This window comes from Carcharodon carcharias (assembly GCF_017639515.1).
Source record: "Carcharodon carcharias isolate sCarCar2 chromosome 37 unlocalized genomic scaffold, sCarCar2.pri SUPER_37_unloc_2, whole genome shotgun sequence".
In the NCBI taxonomy this organism is placed as follows: Eukaryota; Metazoa; Chordata; class Chondrichthyes; order Lamniformes; family Lamnidae; genus Carcharodon; species Carcharodon carcharias.
Window position 1 is genome coordinate 895,134 of NW_024470767.1, and position 16,475 is coordinate 911,608.

The window sequence follows — 16,475 nt, forward strand, 5'->3', positions numbered from 1 at the left end:
CGGGACTGTGCACAGTAACTCCGAGTGTGGGATAGAGAGACCAGAACTGTGCGCGGTAACTCCGAGTGTGGGATACGGAGACCGGGACTGTGCACGGTAACTGCGAGTGTGAGATAGAGAGACTGGGACTGTGCGCGGTAACTCTGAGTGTGGGATAGAGAGACCGGGACTGTGCGCGGTAACTCCGAGTGTGGGACAGAGAGACCGGGACTGTGCGCGGTAACTCCGAGTGTGGGATACGGAGACCGGGACTGTGCGCGGTAACTCTGAGTGTGGGATAGAGAGACCGGGACTGTGCGTGGTAATTCAGAGTATGAGATAGACAGACCGGGACTGTGCAAAGTAACTCCGAGTGTGGGATAGAGAGACCGGAACTAATGCGCGGTAACTCCGAGTGTGGGATATGGAGACCGGGACTGTGCGCGGTAACTCCGAGTGTGGGATACGGAGATCGGGACTGTGCGCGGTAACTGCGAATGTGAGATAGAGAGGCCGGGACTGTGCACGGTAACTCCGAGTGTGGGATAGAGAGACCGGGACTGTGCGCGGTAACTCCGAGTGTGAGTGTGGGATAGAGAGACCGGGACTGTGCGCGGTAACTCCGAGTGTGGGACAGAGAGACCGGTACTGTGCGCGGTAACTCCGAGTGTGGGAAACGGAGACCGGGACTGTGCACGGTAACTCCGAGTGTGGGATACGGAGACCGGGACTGTGCACGGTAACTCCGAGTGTGGGATACGGAGACCGCGACTGCGCGTGGTATCTCCGAGTGTGGGATACGGAGACCGGGACTGTGCGCGGTAACTCCGAGTGTTGGATACGGAGACCGGGACCGTGCGCGGTAACTCCGAGTGTGGGATAGAGAGACCGGGACTGTGCACGGTAACTCCGAGTGTGGGACAGAGAGACCGGGACTGTGCGCGGTAACTCCGAGTGTGGGATACGGAGATCGGGACTGTGCGCGGTAACTGCGAATGTGAGATAGAGAGGCCGGGACTGTGCACGGTAACTCCGAGTGTGGGATAGAGAGACCGGGACTGTGCGCGGTAACTCCGAGTGTGGGATAGAGAGACCGGGACTGTGCGCGGTAACTCCGAGTGTGGAATAGAGAGACCGGGACTGTGCGCGGTAACTCCGAGTGCGGGATAGAGAGACCGGGACTGTGCACGGTAACTCCGAGTGTGGGATACAGAGACCGGGACTGTGCGCGGTAACGCCGAGTGTGGGATAGAGAAACCGGGACTGTGCGCGGTAACTCCGTGTGTGGAATAGGGAGACTGGGACTGTGCGCGGTAACTCCGAGTGTGGGATATGGTGACCGGGACTGTGCACGGTAACTCCGAGTGTGGGATACGGAGACCGCGACTGCGCGTGGTATCTCCGAGTGTGGGATACGGAGACCGGGGCTGTGCACGGTAAATCCAAGTGTGGGATACGGAGACCGGGACTGTGCGCGGTAACTCCGAGTGTGGTATAGAGAGACCGGGACTGTGCGTGGTAATTCAGAGTGTGAGATAGACAGACCGGGACTGTGCACATTAACTCCGAGTGTGGGATAGAGAGACCAGAACTGTGCGCGGTAACTCCGAGTGTGGGATACGGAGACCGGGACTGTGCGTGGTATCTCCGAGTGTGGGATACGGAGACCGGGACTGTGCGCGGTAACTCCGAGTGTGGGATACGGAGACGGGGACTGTGCGCGGTAACTCCGAGTGTGGGATACAGAGACCGGGACTGTGCGCGGTAACTCCGAGTGTGGGATACAGAGACCGGGACTGTGCACGGTAACTCCGAGTGTGGGATACAGAGACCGGGACTGTGCACGGTAACTCCGAGTGTTAGATAGTGAGACCGGAACTGTGCGCGGTAACTCCGAGTGTGGGATAGAGAGACCGGGACTGTGCGCGGTAACTCCGAGTGTGGGATACCGAGACCGGGACTGTGCGCGGTAACTCCGAGTGTGGGATAGAGAGACCGGGACTGTGCGCGGTAACTCCGAGTGTGGGATAGAGAGACCGGGACTGTGCGCGGTAACTCCGAGTGTGGGATAGAGAGACCGGGACTGTGCGCGGTAACTCCGAGTGTGGGATACGGAGACCGGGACTGTGCGCGGTAACTCCGAGTGTGGGATACAGAGAGCAGGGCTGTGCACGGTAACTCCGAGTGTGGGATAGAGAGACCGGGACTGTGCGCGGTAACTCTGAATGTGGGATAGAGAGACCGGGACTGTGCGCGGTAACTCCGAGTGTGGAATAGAGAGACCGGGACTGTGCGCGGTAACTCCGAGTGTGGGATAGAGAGGCCGGGACTGTGCACGGTAACTCCGAGTGTGGGATACAGAGACCGGGACTGTGCGAGGTAACTCCGAGTGTGGGATAGAGAGACCGGGACTGTGCGCGGTAACTCCGTGTGTGGAATAGGGAGACTGGGACTGTGCGCGGTAACTCCGAGCATGGGATAGAGAGACCGGGACTGTGCGCGGTAACTCCGAGTGTGGGATACGGAGACCGGAACTGTGCACGGTAACTGCGAGTATGAGATAGAGAGACTGGGACTGTGCGCGGTAACTCTGAGTGTGGGATAGTGAGACCGGGACTGTGCGCGGTAACTCCGAGTGTGGGACAGAGAGACCGGGACTGTGCGCGGTAACTCCGAGTGTGGGATACGGTGACCGGGACTGTGCACGGTAACTCCGAGTGTGGGATACGGAGACCGCGACTGCGCGTGGTATCTCCGAGTGTGGGATACGGAGACCGGGACTGTGCACGGTAACTCCGAGTGTGGGATACGGAGACCGGGACTGTGCGCGGTAACTCCGAGTGTGGGATACAGAGACCGGGACTGTGCGCGGTAACTCCGAGTGTGGGATAGAGAGACCGGGACTGTGCGTGGTATCTCCGAGTGTGGGATACGGAGACCGGGACTGTGCACGGTAACTCCGAGTGTGGGATTCGGAGACCGGGACTGTGCGTGGTATCTCCGAGTGTGGGATACGGAGACCGGGACTGTGCACGGTAACTCCGAGTGTGGGATACGGAGACCGGGACTGTGCGCGGTAACTCCGAGTGTGGGATACAGAGACCGGGACTGTGCGCGGTAACTCCGAGTGTGGGATACAGAGACCGGGACAGTGCGCGGTAACTCCGAGTGTGGGATAGAGAGACCGGGACTGTGCACGGTAACTCCGAGTGTGGGATAGAGAGACCGGGACTGTGCACGGTAACTCCGAGTGTGGGATAGAGAGACCGGGACTGTGCACGGTAACTCCGAGTGTGGGACAGAGAGACCGGGACTGTGCGCGGTAACTCCGAGTGTGGGATACGGTGACCGGGACTGTGCACGGTAACTCCGAGTGTGGGATACGGAGACCGCGACTGCGCGTGGTATCTCCGAGTGTGGGATACGGAGACCGGGACTGTGCACGGTAACTCCGAGTGTGGGATACGGAGACCGGGACTGTGCGCGGTAACTCCGAGTGTGGGATACAGAGACCGGGACTGTGCGCGGTAACTCCGAGTGTGGGATAGAGAGACCGGGACTGTGCGTGGTATCTCCGAGTGCGGGATACGGAGACCGGGACTGTGCACGGTAACTCCGAGTGTGGGATTCGGAGACCGGGACTGTGCGTGGTATCTCCGAGTGTGGGATACGGAGACCGGGACTGTGCACGGTAACTCCGAGTGTGGGATACGGAGACCGGGACTGTGCGCGGTAACTCCGAGTGTGGGATACAGAGACCGAGACTGTGCGCGGTAACTCCGAGTGTGGGATACAGAGACCGGGACAGTGCGCGGTAACTCCGAGTGTGGGATAGAGAGACCGGGACTGTGCACGGTAACTCCGAGTGTGGGATAGAGAGACCGGGACTGTGCACGGTAACTCCGAGTGTGGGATAGAGAGACCGGGACTGTGCACGGTAACTCCGAGTGTGGGACAGAGAGACCGGGACTGTGCACGGTAACTCCGAGTGTGGGATAGAGAGACCGGGACTGTGCGCGGTAACTCTGAATGTGGGATAGAGAGACCGGGACTGTGCGCGGTAACTCCGAGTGTGGAATAGAGAGACCGGGACTGTGCGCGGTAACTCCGAGTGTGGGATAGAGAGACCGGGACTGTGCACGGTAACTCCGAGTGTGGGATACGGAGACCGGGACTGTGCGCGGTAACTCCGAGTGTGGGATAGAGAGACCGGGACTGTGCGCGGTAACTCCGTGTGTGGAATAGGGAGACTGGGACTGAGCGCGGTAACTCCGAGTGTGGGATAGAGAGACCGGGACTGTGCGCGGTAACTCCGAGTGTGGGATAGAGAGACCGGGGCTGTGCACGGTAAATCCAAGTGTGGGATACGGAGACCGGGACTGTGCACAGTAACTCCAAGTGTGGGATAGAGAGACCGGGACTGTGCACGGTAACTCCGAGTGTGGGATACGGAGACCGGGACTGTGCGCGGTAACTCCGAGTGTGGGATAGAGAGACCGGGACTGTGCGTGGTAATTCAGAGTGTGAGATAGACAGACCGGGACTGTGCAAAGTAACTCCGAGTGTGGGATAGAGAGACCGGAACTGTGCGCGGTAACTCCGAGTGTGGGATATGGAGACCGGGACTGTGCGCGGTAACTCCGAGTGTGGGATACGGAGATCGGGACTGTGCGCGGTAACTGCGAATGTGAGATAGAGAGGCCGGGACTGTGCACGGTAACTCCGAGTGTGGGATAGAGAGACCGGGACTGTGCGCGGTAACTCCGAGTGTGAGTGTGGGATAGAGAGACCGGGACTGTGCGCGGTAACTCCGAGTGTGGGACAGAGAGACCGGGACTGTGCGCGGTAACTCCGAGTGTGGGATACGGAGACCGGGACTGTGCACGGTAACTCCAAGTGTGGGATACGGAGACCGGGACTGTGCACGGTAACTCCGAGTGTGGGATACGGAGACCGCGACTGCGCGTGGTATCTCCGAGTGTGGGATACGGAGACCGGGACTGTGCACGGTAACTCCGAGTGTGGGATACGGAGACCGGGACTGTGCGCGGTAACGCCGAGTGTGGGATACGGAGACCGGGACTGTGCGCGGTAACTCCGAGTGTGGGATAGAGAGACCGGGACTGTGCGCGGTAACTCCGAGGGTGGGATAGAGAGACCGGGACTGTGCGCGGTAACTCCGAGTGTGGGATACGGAGACCGGGGCTGTGCGCGGTAACTCCGAGTGTGGGATACAGAGAGCGGGACTGTGCACGGTAACTCCGAGTGTGGGACAGAGAGACCGGGACTGTGCGCGGTAACTCTGAATGTGGGATAGAGAGACCGGGACTGTGCGCGGTAACTCCGAGTGTGGAATAGAGAGACCGGGACTGTGCGTGGTAACTCCGAGTGTGGGATAGAGAGGCCGGGACTGTGCAAAGTAACTCCGAGTGTGGGATAGAGAGACCGGAACTAATGCGCGGTAACTCCGAGTGTGGGATATGGAGACCGGGACTGTGCGCGGTAACTCCGAGTGTGGGATACGGAGATCGGGACTGTGCGCGGTAACTGCGAATGTGAGATAGAGAGGCCGGGACTGTGCACGGTAACTCCGAGTGTGGGATAGAGAGACCGGGACTGTGCGCGGTAACTCCGAGTGTGAGTGTGGGATAGAGAGACCGGGACTGTGCGCGGTAACTCCGAGTGTGGGACAGAGAGACCGGTACTGTGCGCGGTAACTCCGAGTGTGGGAAACGGAGACCGGGACTGTGCACGGTAACTCCGAGTGTGGGATACGGAGACCGGGACTGTGCACGGTAACTCCGAGTGTGGGATACGGAGACCGCGACTGCGCGTGGTATCTCCGAGTGTGGGATACGGAGACCGGGACTGTGCACGGTAACTCCGAGTGTGGGATACAGAGACCGGGACTGTGCGCGGTAACTCCGAGTGTGGGATAGAGAGACCGGGACTGTGCGTGGTATCTCCGAGTGTGGAATACGGAGACCGGAACTGTGCACGGTAACTCCGAGTGTGGGATACGGAGACCGGGACTGTGCGTGGTATCTCCGAGTGTGGGATACGGAGACCGGGACTGTGCGCGGTAACTCCGAGTGTGGGATACGGAGACGGGGACTGTGCGCGGTAACTCCGAGTGTGGGATACAGAGACCGGGACTGTGCGCGGTAACGCCGAGTGTGGGATACAGAGACCGGGACTGTGCACGGTAACTCCGAGTGTGGGATACAGAGACCGGGACTGTGCACGGTAACTCCGAGTGTGGGACAGAGAGACCGGAACTGTGCGCGGTAACTCCGAGTGTGGGATAGAGAGACCGGGGCTGTGCGCGGTAACTCCGAATGTGGGATACAGAGACCGGGACTGTGCGCGGTAACTCCGAGTGTGGGATAGAGAGACCGGGACTGTGCGCGGTAACTCCGAGTGTGGGATAGAGAGACCGGGACTGTGCGCGGTAACTCCGAGGGTGGGATAGAGAGACCGGGACTGTGCGCGGTAACTCCGAGTGTGGGATACGGAGACCGGGGCTGTGCGCGCTAACTCCGAGTGTGGGATACAGAGAGCGGGACTGTGCACGGTAACTCCGAGTGTGGGACAGAGAGACCGGGACTGTGCGCGGTAACTCTGAATGTGGGATAGAGAGACCGGGACTGTGCGCGGTAACTCCGAGTGTGGAATAGAGAGACCGGGACTGTGCGCGGTAACTCCGAGTGTGGGATAGAGAGGCCGGGACTGTGCACGGTAACTCCGAGTGTGGGATACAGAGACCGGGACTGTGCGAGGTAACTCCGAGTGTGGGATAGAGAGACCGGGACTGTGCGCGGTAACTCCGTGTGTGGAATAGGGAGACTGGGACTGTGCGCGGTAACTCCGAGCATGGGATAGAGAGACCGGGACTGTGCGCGGTAACTCCGAGTGTGGGATACGGAGACCGGGACTGTGCACGGTAACTGCGAGTATGAGATAGAGAGACTGGGACTGTGCGCGGTAACTCTGAGTGTGGGATAGTGAGACCGGGACTGTGCGCGGTAACTCCGAGTGTGGGACAGAGAGACCGGGACTGTGCGCGGTAACTCCGAGTGTGGGATACGGTGACCGGGACTGTGCACGGTAACTCCGAGTGTGGGATACGGAGACCGCGACTGCGCGTGGTATCTCCGAGTGTGGGATACGGAGACCGGGACTGTGCACGGTAACTCCGAGTGTGGGATACGGAGACCGGGACTGTGCGCGGTAACTCCGAGTGTGGGATACAGAGACCGGGACTGTGCGCGGTAACTCCGAGTGTGGGATAGAGAGACCGGGACTGTGCGTGGTAACTCCGAGTGTGGGATACGGAGACCGGGACTGTGCACGGTAACTCCGAGTGTGGGATTCGGAGACCGGGACTGTGCGTGGTATCTCCGAGTGTGGGATACGGAGACCGGGACTGTGCACGGTAACTCCGAGTGTGGGATACGGAGACCGGGACTGTGCGCGGTAACTCCGAGTGTGGGATAGAGAGACCGGGACTGTGTGCGGTAACTCCGAGTGTGGGATACGGAGACCGGGACTGTGCGCGGTAACTCCGAGTGTGGGATAGAGAGACCGGGACTGTGCACGGTAACTCCGAGTGTGGGATAGAGAGACCGGGACTGTGCACGGTAACTCCGAGTGTGGGATAGAGAGACCGGGACTGTGCACGGTAACTCCGAGTGTGGGATAGAGAGACCGGGACTGTGCGCGGTAACTCCGAGTGTGGGATACGGTGACCGGGACTGTGCACGGTAACTCCGAGTGTGGGATACGGAGACCGCGACTGCGCGTGGTATCTCCGAGTGTGGGATACGGAGACCGGGACTGTGCACGGTAACTCCGAGTGTGGGATACGGAGACCGGGACTGTGCGCGGTAACTCCGAGTGTGGGATACAGAGACCGGGACTGTGCGCGGTAACTCCGAGTGTGGGATAGAGAGACCGGGACTGTGCGTGGTATCTCCGAGTGTGGGATACGGAAACCGGGACTGTGCACGGTAACTCCGAGTGTGGGATTCGGAGACCGGGACTGTGCGTGGTATCTCCGAGTGTGGGATACGGAGACCGGGACTGTGCACGGTAACTCCGAGTGTGGGATACGGAGACCGGGACTGTGCGCGGTAACTCCGAGTGTGGGATACAGAGACCGGGACTGTGCGCGGTAACTCCGAGTGTGGGATACAGAGACCGGGACAGTGCGCGGTAACTCCGAGTGTGGGATAGAGAGACCGGGACTGTGCACGGTAACTCCGAGTGTGGGATAGAGAGACCGGGACTGTGCACGGTAACTCCGAGTGTGGGATAGAGAGACCGGGACTGTGCACGGTAACTCCGAGTGTGGGACAGAGAGACCGGGACTGTGCACGGTAACTCCGAGTGTGGGATAGAGAGACCGGGACTGTGCGCGGTAACTCTGAATGTGGGATAGAGAGACCGGGACTGTGCGCGGTAACTCCGAGTGTGGATAGAGAGACCGGGACTGTGCGCGGTAACTCCGAGTGTGGGATAGAGAGACCGGGACTGTGCACGGTAACTCCGAGTGTGGGATACAGAGACCGGGACTGTGCGCGGTAACTCCGAGTGTGGGATAGAGAGACCGGGACTGTGCGCGGTAACTCCGTGTGTGGAATAGGGAGACTGGGACTGAGCGCGGTAACTCCGAGTGTGGGATAGAGAGACCGGGACTGTGCGCGGTAACTCCGAGTGTGGGATAGAGAGACCGGGGCTGTGCACGGTAAATCCAAGTGTGGGATACGGAGACCGGGACTGTGCACAGTAACTCCAAGTGTGGGATAGAGAGACCGGGACTGTGCACGGTAACTCCGAGTGTGGGATACGGAGACCGGGACTGTGCGCGGTAACTCCGAGTGTGGGATAGAGAGACCGGGACTGTGCGTGGTAATTCAGAGTGAGAGATAGACAGACCGGGACTGTGCAAAGTAACTCCGAGTGTGGGATAGAGAGACCGGAACTGTGCGCGGTAACTCCGAGTGTGGGATAGAGAGACCGGGGCTGTGCACGGTAAATCCAAGTGTGGGATACGGAGACCGGGACTGTGCACAGTAACTCCGAGTGTGGGATATGGAGACCGGGACTGTGCGCGGTAACTCCGAGTGTGGGATACGGAGATCGGGACTGTGCGCGGTAACTGCGAATGTGAGATAGAGAGGCCGGGACTGTGCACGGTAACTCCGAGTGTGGGATAGAGAGACCGGGACTGTGCGCGGTAACTCCGAGTGTGAGTGTGGGATAGAGAGACCGGGACTGTGCGCGGTAACTCCGAGTGTGGGATACGGAGACCGGGACTGTGCACGGTAACTCCAAGTGTGGGATACGGAGACCGGGACTGTGCACGGTAACTCCGAGTGTGGGATACGGAGACCGCGACTGCGCGTGGTATCTCCGAGTGTGGGATACGGAGACCGGGACTGTGCACGGTAACTCCGAGTGTGGGATACGGAGACCGGGACTGTGCGCGGTAACTCCGAGTGTGGGATACAGAGACCGGGACTGTGCGCGGTAACTCCGAGTGTGGGATAGAGAGACCGGGACTGTGCGTGGTATCTCCGAGTGTGGAATACGGAGACCGGAACTGTGCACGGTAACTCCGAGTGTGGGATACGGAGACCGGGACTGTGCGTGGTATCTCCGAGTGTGGGATACGGAGACCGGGACTGTGCGCGGTAACTCCGAGTGTGGGATACGGAGACGGGGACTGTGCGCGGTAACTCCGAGTGTGGGATACAGAGACCGGGACTGTGCGCGGTAACGCCGAGTGTGGGATACGGAGACCGGGACTGTGCGCGGTAACTCCGAGTGTGGGATAGAGAGACCGGGACTGTGCGCGGTAACTCCGAGGGTGGGATAGAGAGACCGGGACTGTGCGCGGTAACTCCGAGTGTGGGATACGGAGACCGGGGCTGTGCGCGGTAACTCCGAGTGTGGGATACAGAGAGCGGGACTGTGCACGGTAACTCCGAGTGTGGGACAGAGAGACCGGGACTGTGCGCGGTAACTCTGAATATGGGATAGAGAGACCGGGACTGTGCGCGGTAACTCCGAGTGTGGAATAGAGAGACCGGGACTGTGCGTGGTAACTCCGAGTGTGGGATAGAGAGGCCGGGACTGTGCACGGTAACTCCGAGTGTGGGATACAGAGACCGGGACTGTGCGCGGTAACTCCGAGTGTGGGATAGAGAGACCGGGACTGTGCGCGGTAACTCCGTGTGTGGAATAGGGAGACTGGGACTGTGCGCGGTAACTCCGAGCATGGGATAGAGAGACCGGGACTGTGCGCGGTAACTCCGAGTGTGGGATACGGAGACCGGGACTGTGCACGGTAACTGCGAGTGTGAGATAGAGAGACTGGGACTGTGCGCGGTAACTCTGAGTGTGGGATAGAGAGACCGGGACTGTGCGCGGTAACTCCGAGTGTGGGACAGAGAGACCGGGACTGTGCGCGGTAACTCCGAGTGTGGGATACGGTGACCGGGACTGTGCGCGGTAACTCCGAGTGTGGGATACGGAGACCGCGACTGCGCGTGGTATCTCCGAGTGTGGGATACGGAGACCGGGACTGTGCACGGTAACTCCGAGTGTGGGATACGGAGACCGGGACTGTGCGCGGTAACTCCGAGTGTGGGATACAGAGACCGGGACTGTGCGCGGTAACTCCGAGTGTGGGATAGAGAGACCGGGACTGTGCGTGGTATCTCCGAGTGTGGGATACGGAGACCGGGACTGTGCACGGTAACTCCGAGTGTGGGATACGGAGACCGGGACTGTGCGTGGTATCTCCGAGTGTGGGATACGGAGACCGGGACTGTGCACGGTAACTCCGAGTGTGGGATACGGAGACCGGGACTGTGCGCGGTAACTCCGAGTGTGGGATACAGAGACCGGGACTGTGCGCGGTAACTCCGAGTGTGGGATAGAGAGACCGGGACTGTGCACGGTAACTCCGAGTGTGGGATAGAGAGACCGGGACTGTGCACCGTAACTCCGAGTGTGGGATAGAGAGACCGGGACTGTGCGCGGTAACTCCGAGTGTGGGATAGAGAGACCGGGACTGTGCGCGGTAACTCCGAGTGTTGGATACGGAGACCGGGACCGTGCGCGGTAACTCCGAGTGTGGGATAGAGAGACGGGGACTGTGCACGGTAACTCCGAGTGTGGGACAGAGAGACCGGGACTGTGCACGGTAACTCCGAGTGTGGGATAGAGAGACCGGGACTGTGCAAAGTAACTCCGAGTGTGGGATAGAGAGACCGGGACTGTGCGCGGTAACTCCGAGTGTGGGATATGGAGACCGGTACTGTGCGCGGTAAATCCGAGTGTGGGATACGGAGATCGGGACTGTGCGCGGTAACTGCGAATGTGAGATAGAGAGGCCGGGACTGTGCACGGTAACTCCGAGTGTGGGATAGAGAGACCGGGACTGTGCGCGGTAACTCCGAGTGTGAGTGTGGGATAGAGAGACCGGGACTGTGCGCGGTAACTCCGAGTGTGGGACAGAGAGACCGGGACTGTGCGCGGTAACTCCGAGTGTGGGATACGGAGACCGGGACTGTGCACGGTAACTCCGAGTGTGGGATACGGAGACCGGGACTGTGCACGGTAACTCCGAGTGTGGGATACGGAGACCGCGACTGCGCGTGGTATCTCCGAGTGTGGGATACGGAGACCGGGACTGTGCACGGTAACTCCGAGTGTGGGATACGGAGACCGGGACTGTGCGCGGTAACTCCGAGTGTGGGATACAGAGACCGGGACTGTGCGCGGTAACTCCGAGTGTGGGATAGAGAGACCGGGACTGTGCGTGGTATCTCCGAGTGTGGAATACGGAGACCGGAACTGTGCACGGTAACTCCGAGTGTGGGATACGGAGACCGGGACTGTGCGTGGTATCTCCGAGTGTGGGATACGGAGACCGGGACTGTGCGCGGTAACTCCGAGTGTGGGATACGGAGACGGGGACTGTGCGTGGTAACTCCGAGTGTGGGATACAGAGACCGGGACTGTGCGCGGTAACGCCGAGTGTGGGATACAGAGACCGGGACTGTGCGCGGTAACTCCGAGTGTGGGATAGAGAGACCGGGGCTGTGCGCGGTATCTCCGAATGTGGGATACAGAGACCGGGACTGTGCGCGGTAACTCCGAGTGTGGGATAGAGAGACCGGGACTGTGCGCGGTAACTCCGAGTGTGGGATAGAGAGACCGGGACTGTGCGCGGTAACTCCGAGGGTGGGATAGAGAGACCGGGACTGTGCGCGGTAACTCCGAGTATGGGATACGGAGACCGGGGATGTGCGCGGTAACTCCGAGTGTGGGATACAGAGAGCGGGACTGTGCACGGTAACTCCGAGTGTGGGACAGAGAGACCGGGACTGTGCGCGGTAACTCTGAATGTGGGATAGAGAGACCGGGACTGTGCGCGGTAACTCCGAGTGTGGAATAGAGAGACCGGGACTGTGCGCGGTAACTCCGAGTGTGGGATAGAGAGGCCGGGACTGTGCACGGTAACTCCGAGTGTGGGATACAGAGACCGGGACTGTGCGCGGTAACTCCGAGTGTGGGATAGAGAGACCGGGACTGTGCGCGGTAACTCCGTGTGTGGAATAGGGAGACTGGGACTGTGCGCGGTAACTCCGAGCATGGGATAGAGAGACCGGAACTGTGCACGGTAACTCCGAGTATGGGATAGGGAGACCGGGACTGTGCGCGGTAACTCCGAGTGTGGGATAGAGAGACCGGGACTGTGCGCGGTAACTCCGAGTGTGGGACAGAGAGACCGGGACTGTGCGCGGTAACTCCGAGTGTGGGATACGGAGACCGGGACTGTGCACGGTAACTCCGAGTGTGGGATACGGAGACCGCGACTGCGCGTGGTATCTCCGAGTGTGGGATACGGAGACCGGGACTGTGCACGGTAACTCCGAGTGTGGGATACGGAGACCGGGACTGTGCGCGGTAACTCCGAGTGTGGGATAGAGAGGCCGGGACTGTGCGCGGTAACTCCGAGTGTGGGATAGAGAGACCGGGACTGTGCGCGGTAACTCCGAGTGTGGGACAGAGAGACCGGGACTGTGCGCGGTAACTCCGAGTGTGGGATACGGAGACCGAGACTGTGCACGGTAACTCCGAGTGTGGGATACGGAGACCGCGACTGCGCGTGGTATCTCCGAGTGTGGGATACGGAGACCGGGACTGTGCACGGTAACTCCGAGTGTGGGATACGGAGACCGGGACTGTGCGCGGTAACTCCGAGTGCGGGATACAAAGACCGGGTCTGTGCGCGGTAACTCCGAGTGTGGGATAGAGAGACCGGGACTGTGCGTGGTATCTCCGAGTGTGGAATACGGAGACCGGAACTGTGCACGGTAACTCCGAGTGTGGGATACGGAGACCGGGACTGTGCGTGGTATCTCCGAGTGTGGGATACGGAGACCGGGACTGTGCACGGTAACTCCGAGTGTGGGATACGGAGACGGGGACTGTGCGCGGTAACTCCGAGTGTGGGATACGGAGACCGGGACTGTGCGCGGTAACGCCGAGTGTGGGATACAGAGACCGGGACTGTGCGCGGTAACTCCGAGTGTGGGATACAGAGACCGGGACTGTGCACGGTAACTCCGAGTGTGGGATAGAGAGACCGGGACTGTGCACTGTAACTCCGAGTGTGGGACAGAGAGACCGGAACTGTGCGCGGTAACTCCGAGTGTGAGTGTGGGATAGAGAGACCGGGACTGTGCGCGGTAACTCCGAGTGTGGTCTGCATTGTGATCAACCAATTGTAAGAAGTGAGTTACTGCTCGTTCTGAGCTCATTTGCAGAACTGTGCATCATACATTACGAACACTGTAACAAATCAGCTTCCAAATGTCTCTGACATTTAGGCTGCTCAGCAAAGTCAGCAATTTCAGCTGAAACTTGAGAATCAATGAGCTGCCTTCGTGGCCCTGCTGGGTGGGCAGCACTGGGCTTGGCTGATGCCCACAGGCTCCCCTCCCAGCGTGCTGGTAAGAGAGCTCACACACGACAGACAGGCCCATGTGTGCGAGGTGCCTTGGTGACTACAGCAGATGAAAAGCAAGAAACTGCATGGAGAGACTGGGAGAAGCTGGGATTGTTCTCCTTAGAGCAGAGAAGGTTAAGGGGGAGATTGAATCGAGGCGTTCAAAATCAGGAAGGGTTTGGATAGAGTGAATGAGGAGAAAGTGTTCCCAGTGTCAGGAGGGTCGGTAACCAGAGGGACACAGATTGAAGAGAATCGGTAATAGAGCCAGAGGGGGAGATGAGGAGAATGTTTTTTTTACACAGCGAGTTGTTGTGATCTGGAAGGCGCTGCCTGAAAGGGCAGTGGAAGCAGATTCAATAGGAACTTTCAAAAGGGGGGGAATTGGATAAATACTCGAAAAGGAGAAATTTGCAGGAATGTGGGGGAAGGAGGGGGGAGAGAGCAGCAGAGGGAGGAGAAATGGACTGATTGGAATGATCTGTCAAAGAGCCAGGACAGGCACAAGGGGCAGATTGGCCTCCTTCTGTGCTGCATATGTCAATAAAGAAAGACACCGATTTATCTCCCAATGTTCAGGCCGTCTCAAGGCGCTTCACACCCAAGTACTTCTTAAAATGTTGATGTTATTTGAGGGATAAATATTGAGCAGAACACTGGGAGAGGCGAGCGAGAGCTGACGCTGAACAGGACAGACTGTGTGGAAGGTCTCCAGTCTAGGACTCACCTCATCGGTCCCCAGGCAGTTGGCCTTTCTCTTTCGCCCGGCCACAGCCGGCACTGGTCTCCTCGCAGAGCCGTTTTGCTACAAAGAGAGAGAATTTTCTGTTGAGTGGAAGCTCAGAGCGACTGAAAACCAGAGCAAGGTGGAACAGATCTGTGTCCATACCACCCCATCCCACATGGCAGCTCTAGCAATCTGAAGGGAAAACATAACAGGGCACCAGCGGAACAACAGGGCTGGGAGTCAGCGGGCACCCCACCTAGCTAAGCTGGCATAACACGACACCAAGTGCCCCGGGGAGATTTGCTGCCTCATCTGCTGAGCCCCCAGGTCCTGGGACCCCACTGGCTAATTCTCCCCAGCTCACCGCAGCACACAGGCCGATGGAGCAATGCAGGGTTATTGGCTGACAAGAGAAGCTGGGACAGCACTTGTGAGCTGACCCTCGCCAAGGCAGATCGGGAGGCTGCTTAGCCTCCACCCCTCCCCCGCCACCTCCCGATCAGTCGCTCAGCAGTGAAAGTCAGGAGTGTGATGGAATACTCGCCACTTGCCTGGATGAGTGCAACTCCAACAGCGCTCAAAACGTTCGACACCATCCCGGACAGCCCATCTGATCGGCACCCCATCCACCACCTTAAATATCGACTCCCTCCAACACCGACACACAGTAGCAGCAGTGTGTGTACCATCTACAAGATGCACTGTAGCAACTCACCAAGGCTCCTTCGACAGCACCTTCCAAACCCACGATCACTACCATCTAGAGGGACAAGGGCAGCAGACACATGGGGATCACCACCACCTGGAAGTTCCCCTCCAAACCACTCACCAACCTGACTCAGAAATATATCGGCCGTTCCTTCACTGTCGCTGGGTCAAAATCCTGGAACTCCCTCCCTAACAGCACGGTGGGTGTACCTACACCAAATGGACTGCGGCGGCTCAAGAAGGCAGCTCACCCACCACCTTCTCAAGGGGGCAATAAATGCTGGGCCCAGCCAACAATGCCCACATCCCATGAATGAGTTTTTAAAAAACTTTCACCCGAGTGAGATAAGGAGAACAGAGGGAGGATATACTGAGAGGGTGAAAAGAGAAAAGGAGGTAGGGAGGAGGAGCAGCATGAACGCTGGCACAGAGCCCACCCCTTGCCAACACCCACCCCACCACCACCGCATCCAAAACTCACCTGTGCATAGACGGGGGTCGGTATTTCTGGGGCCGGTGCCACCGGCGTTGCTGGGGAGCACTGGGTCACCAGGGAAGCTGCCTCCAACTTCCTCTTCTACAAAGGAATCAGAATATTTCTCATGCAAAGTGGGTAAGGAGTATGCCTCAGACCCTCAGAGCCCACCCTCTCCCCGAGACTCTCTGTGTAACCTTGCCAGCAGCATTCTCGAGATAAAAACCAATCGGTGGTACAGTGATCCATACGGGCGGAGGGAGGAGGGGGGAGGGGAAGCAGGGGTGGGCACCTTCCGCACTAGGGAAGGAGGGTGTGAGAGGGAAAGGGGAGTCCAATCACCCACACCCCACCCACCCCCCCCAACCCCCACCGGGCTCTGTCACATGCAGGGAGGCAGGACAGGGCAGGCTTGGGACTATCGTGGCCAGGTGGTGCTGGGAGATCAGGGGGAGGGGATGGGGTCTGCGCTAAGCTCCTGCTACCATTTCTCAGGCGTGTCCGGCTGGTGAAGCACCCCACCCAGCCACGGTGTCTCTGAATTTACAGCCTGGGCAAAC

General features: G+C 59.2%; 1 protein-coding gene across 6 annotated transcripts in view; it reads right to left on the reverse strand.

The window, feature by feature from the left end:
- LOC121274682 (histone acetyltransferase KAT5) overlaps positions 1-16,475 on the reverse strand; it is a 59,329-nt gene that overhangs the window by 24,223 nt on the left and 18,631 nt on the right. For all 6 annotated transcript variants that reach the window (XM_041181981.1, XM_041181978.1, XM_041181980.1 and 3 more), the window contains 2 exons: positions 15,922-16,017; positions 14,733-14,810 (listed from right to left, as the gene is read on the reverse strand). In XM_041181981.1, coding sequence (XP_041037915.1) covers positions 14,733-14,810; positions 15,922-16,017 — 174 coding nt within the window. The remainder of the gene's footprint in view (positions 1-14,732; positions 14,811-15,921; positions 16,018-16,475) is intronic.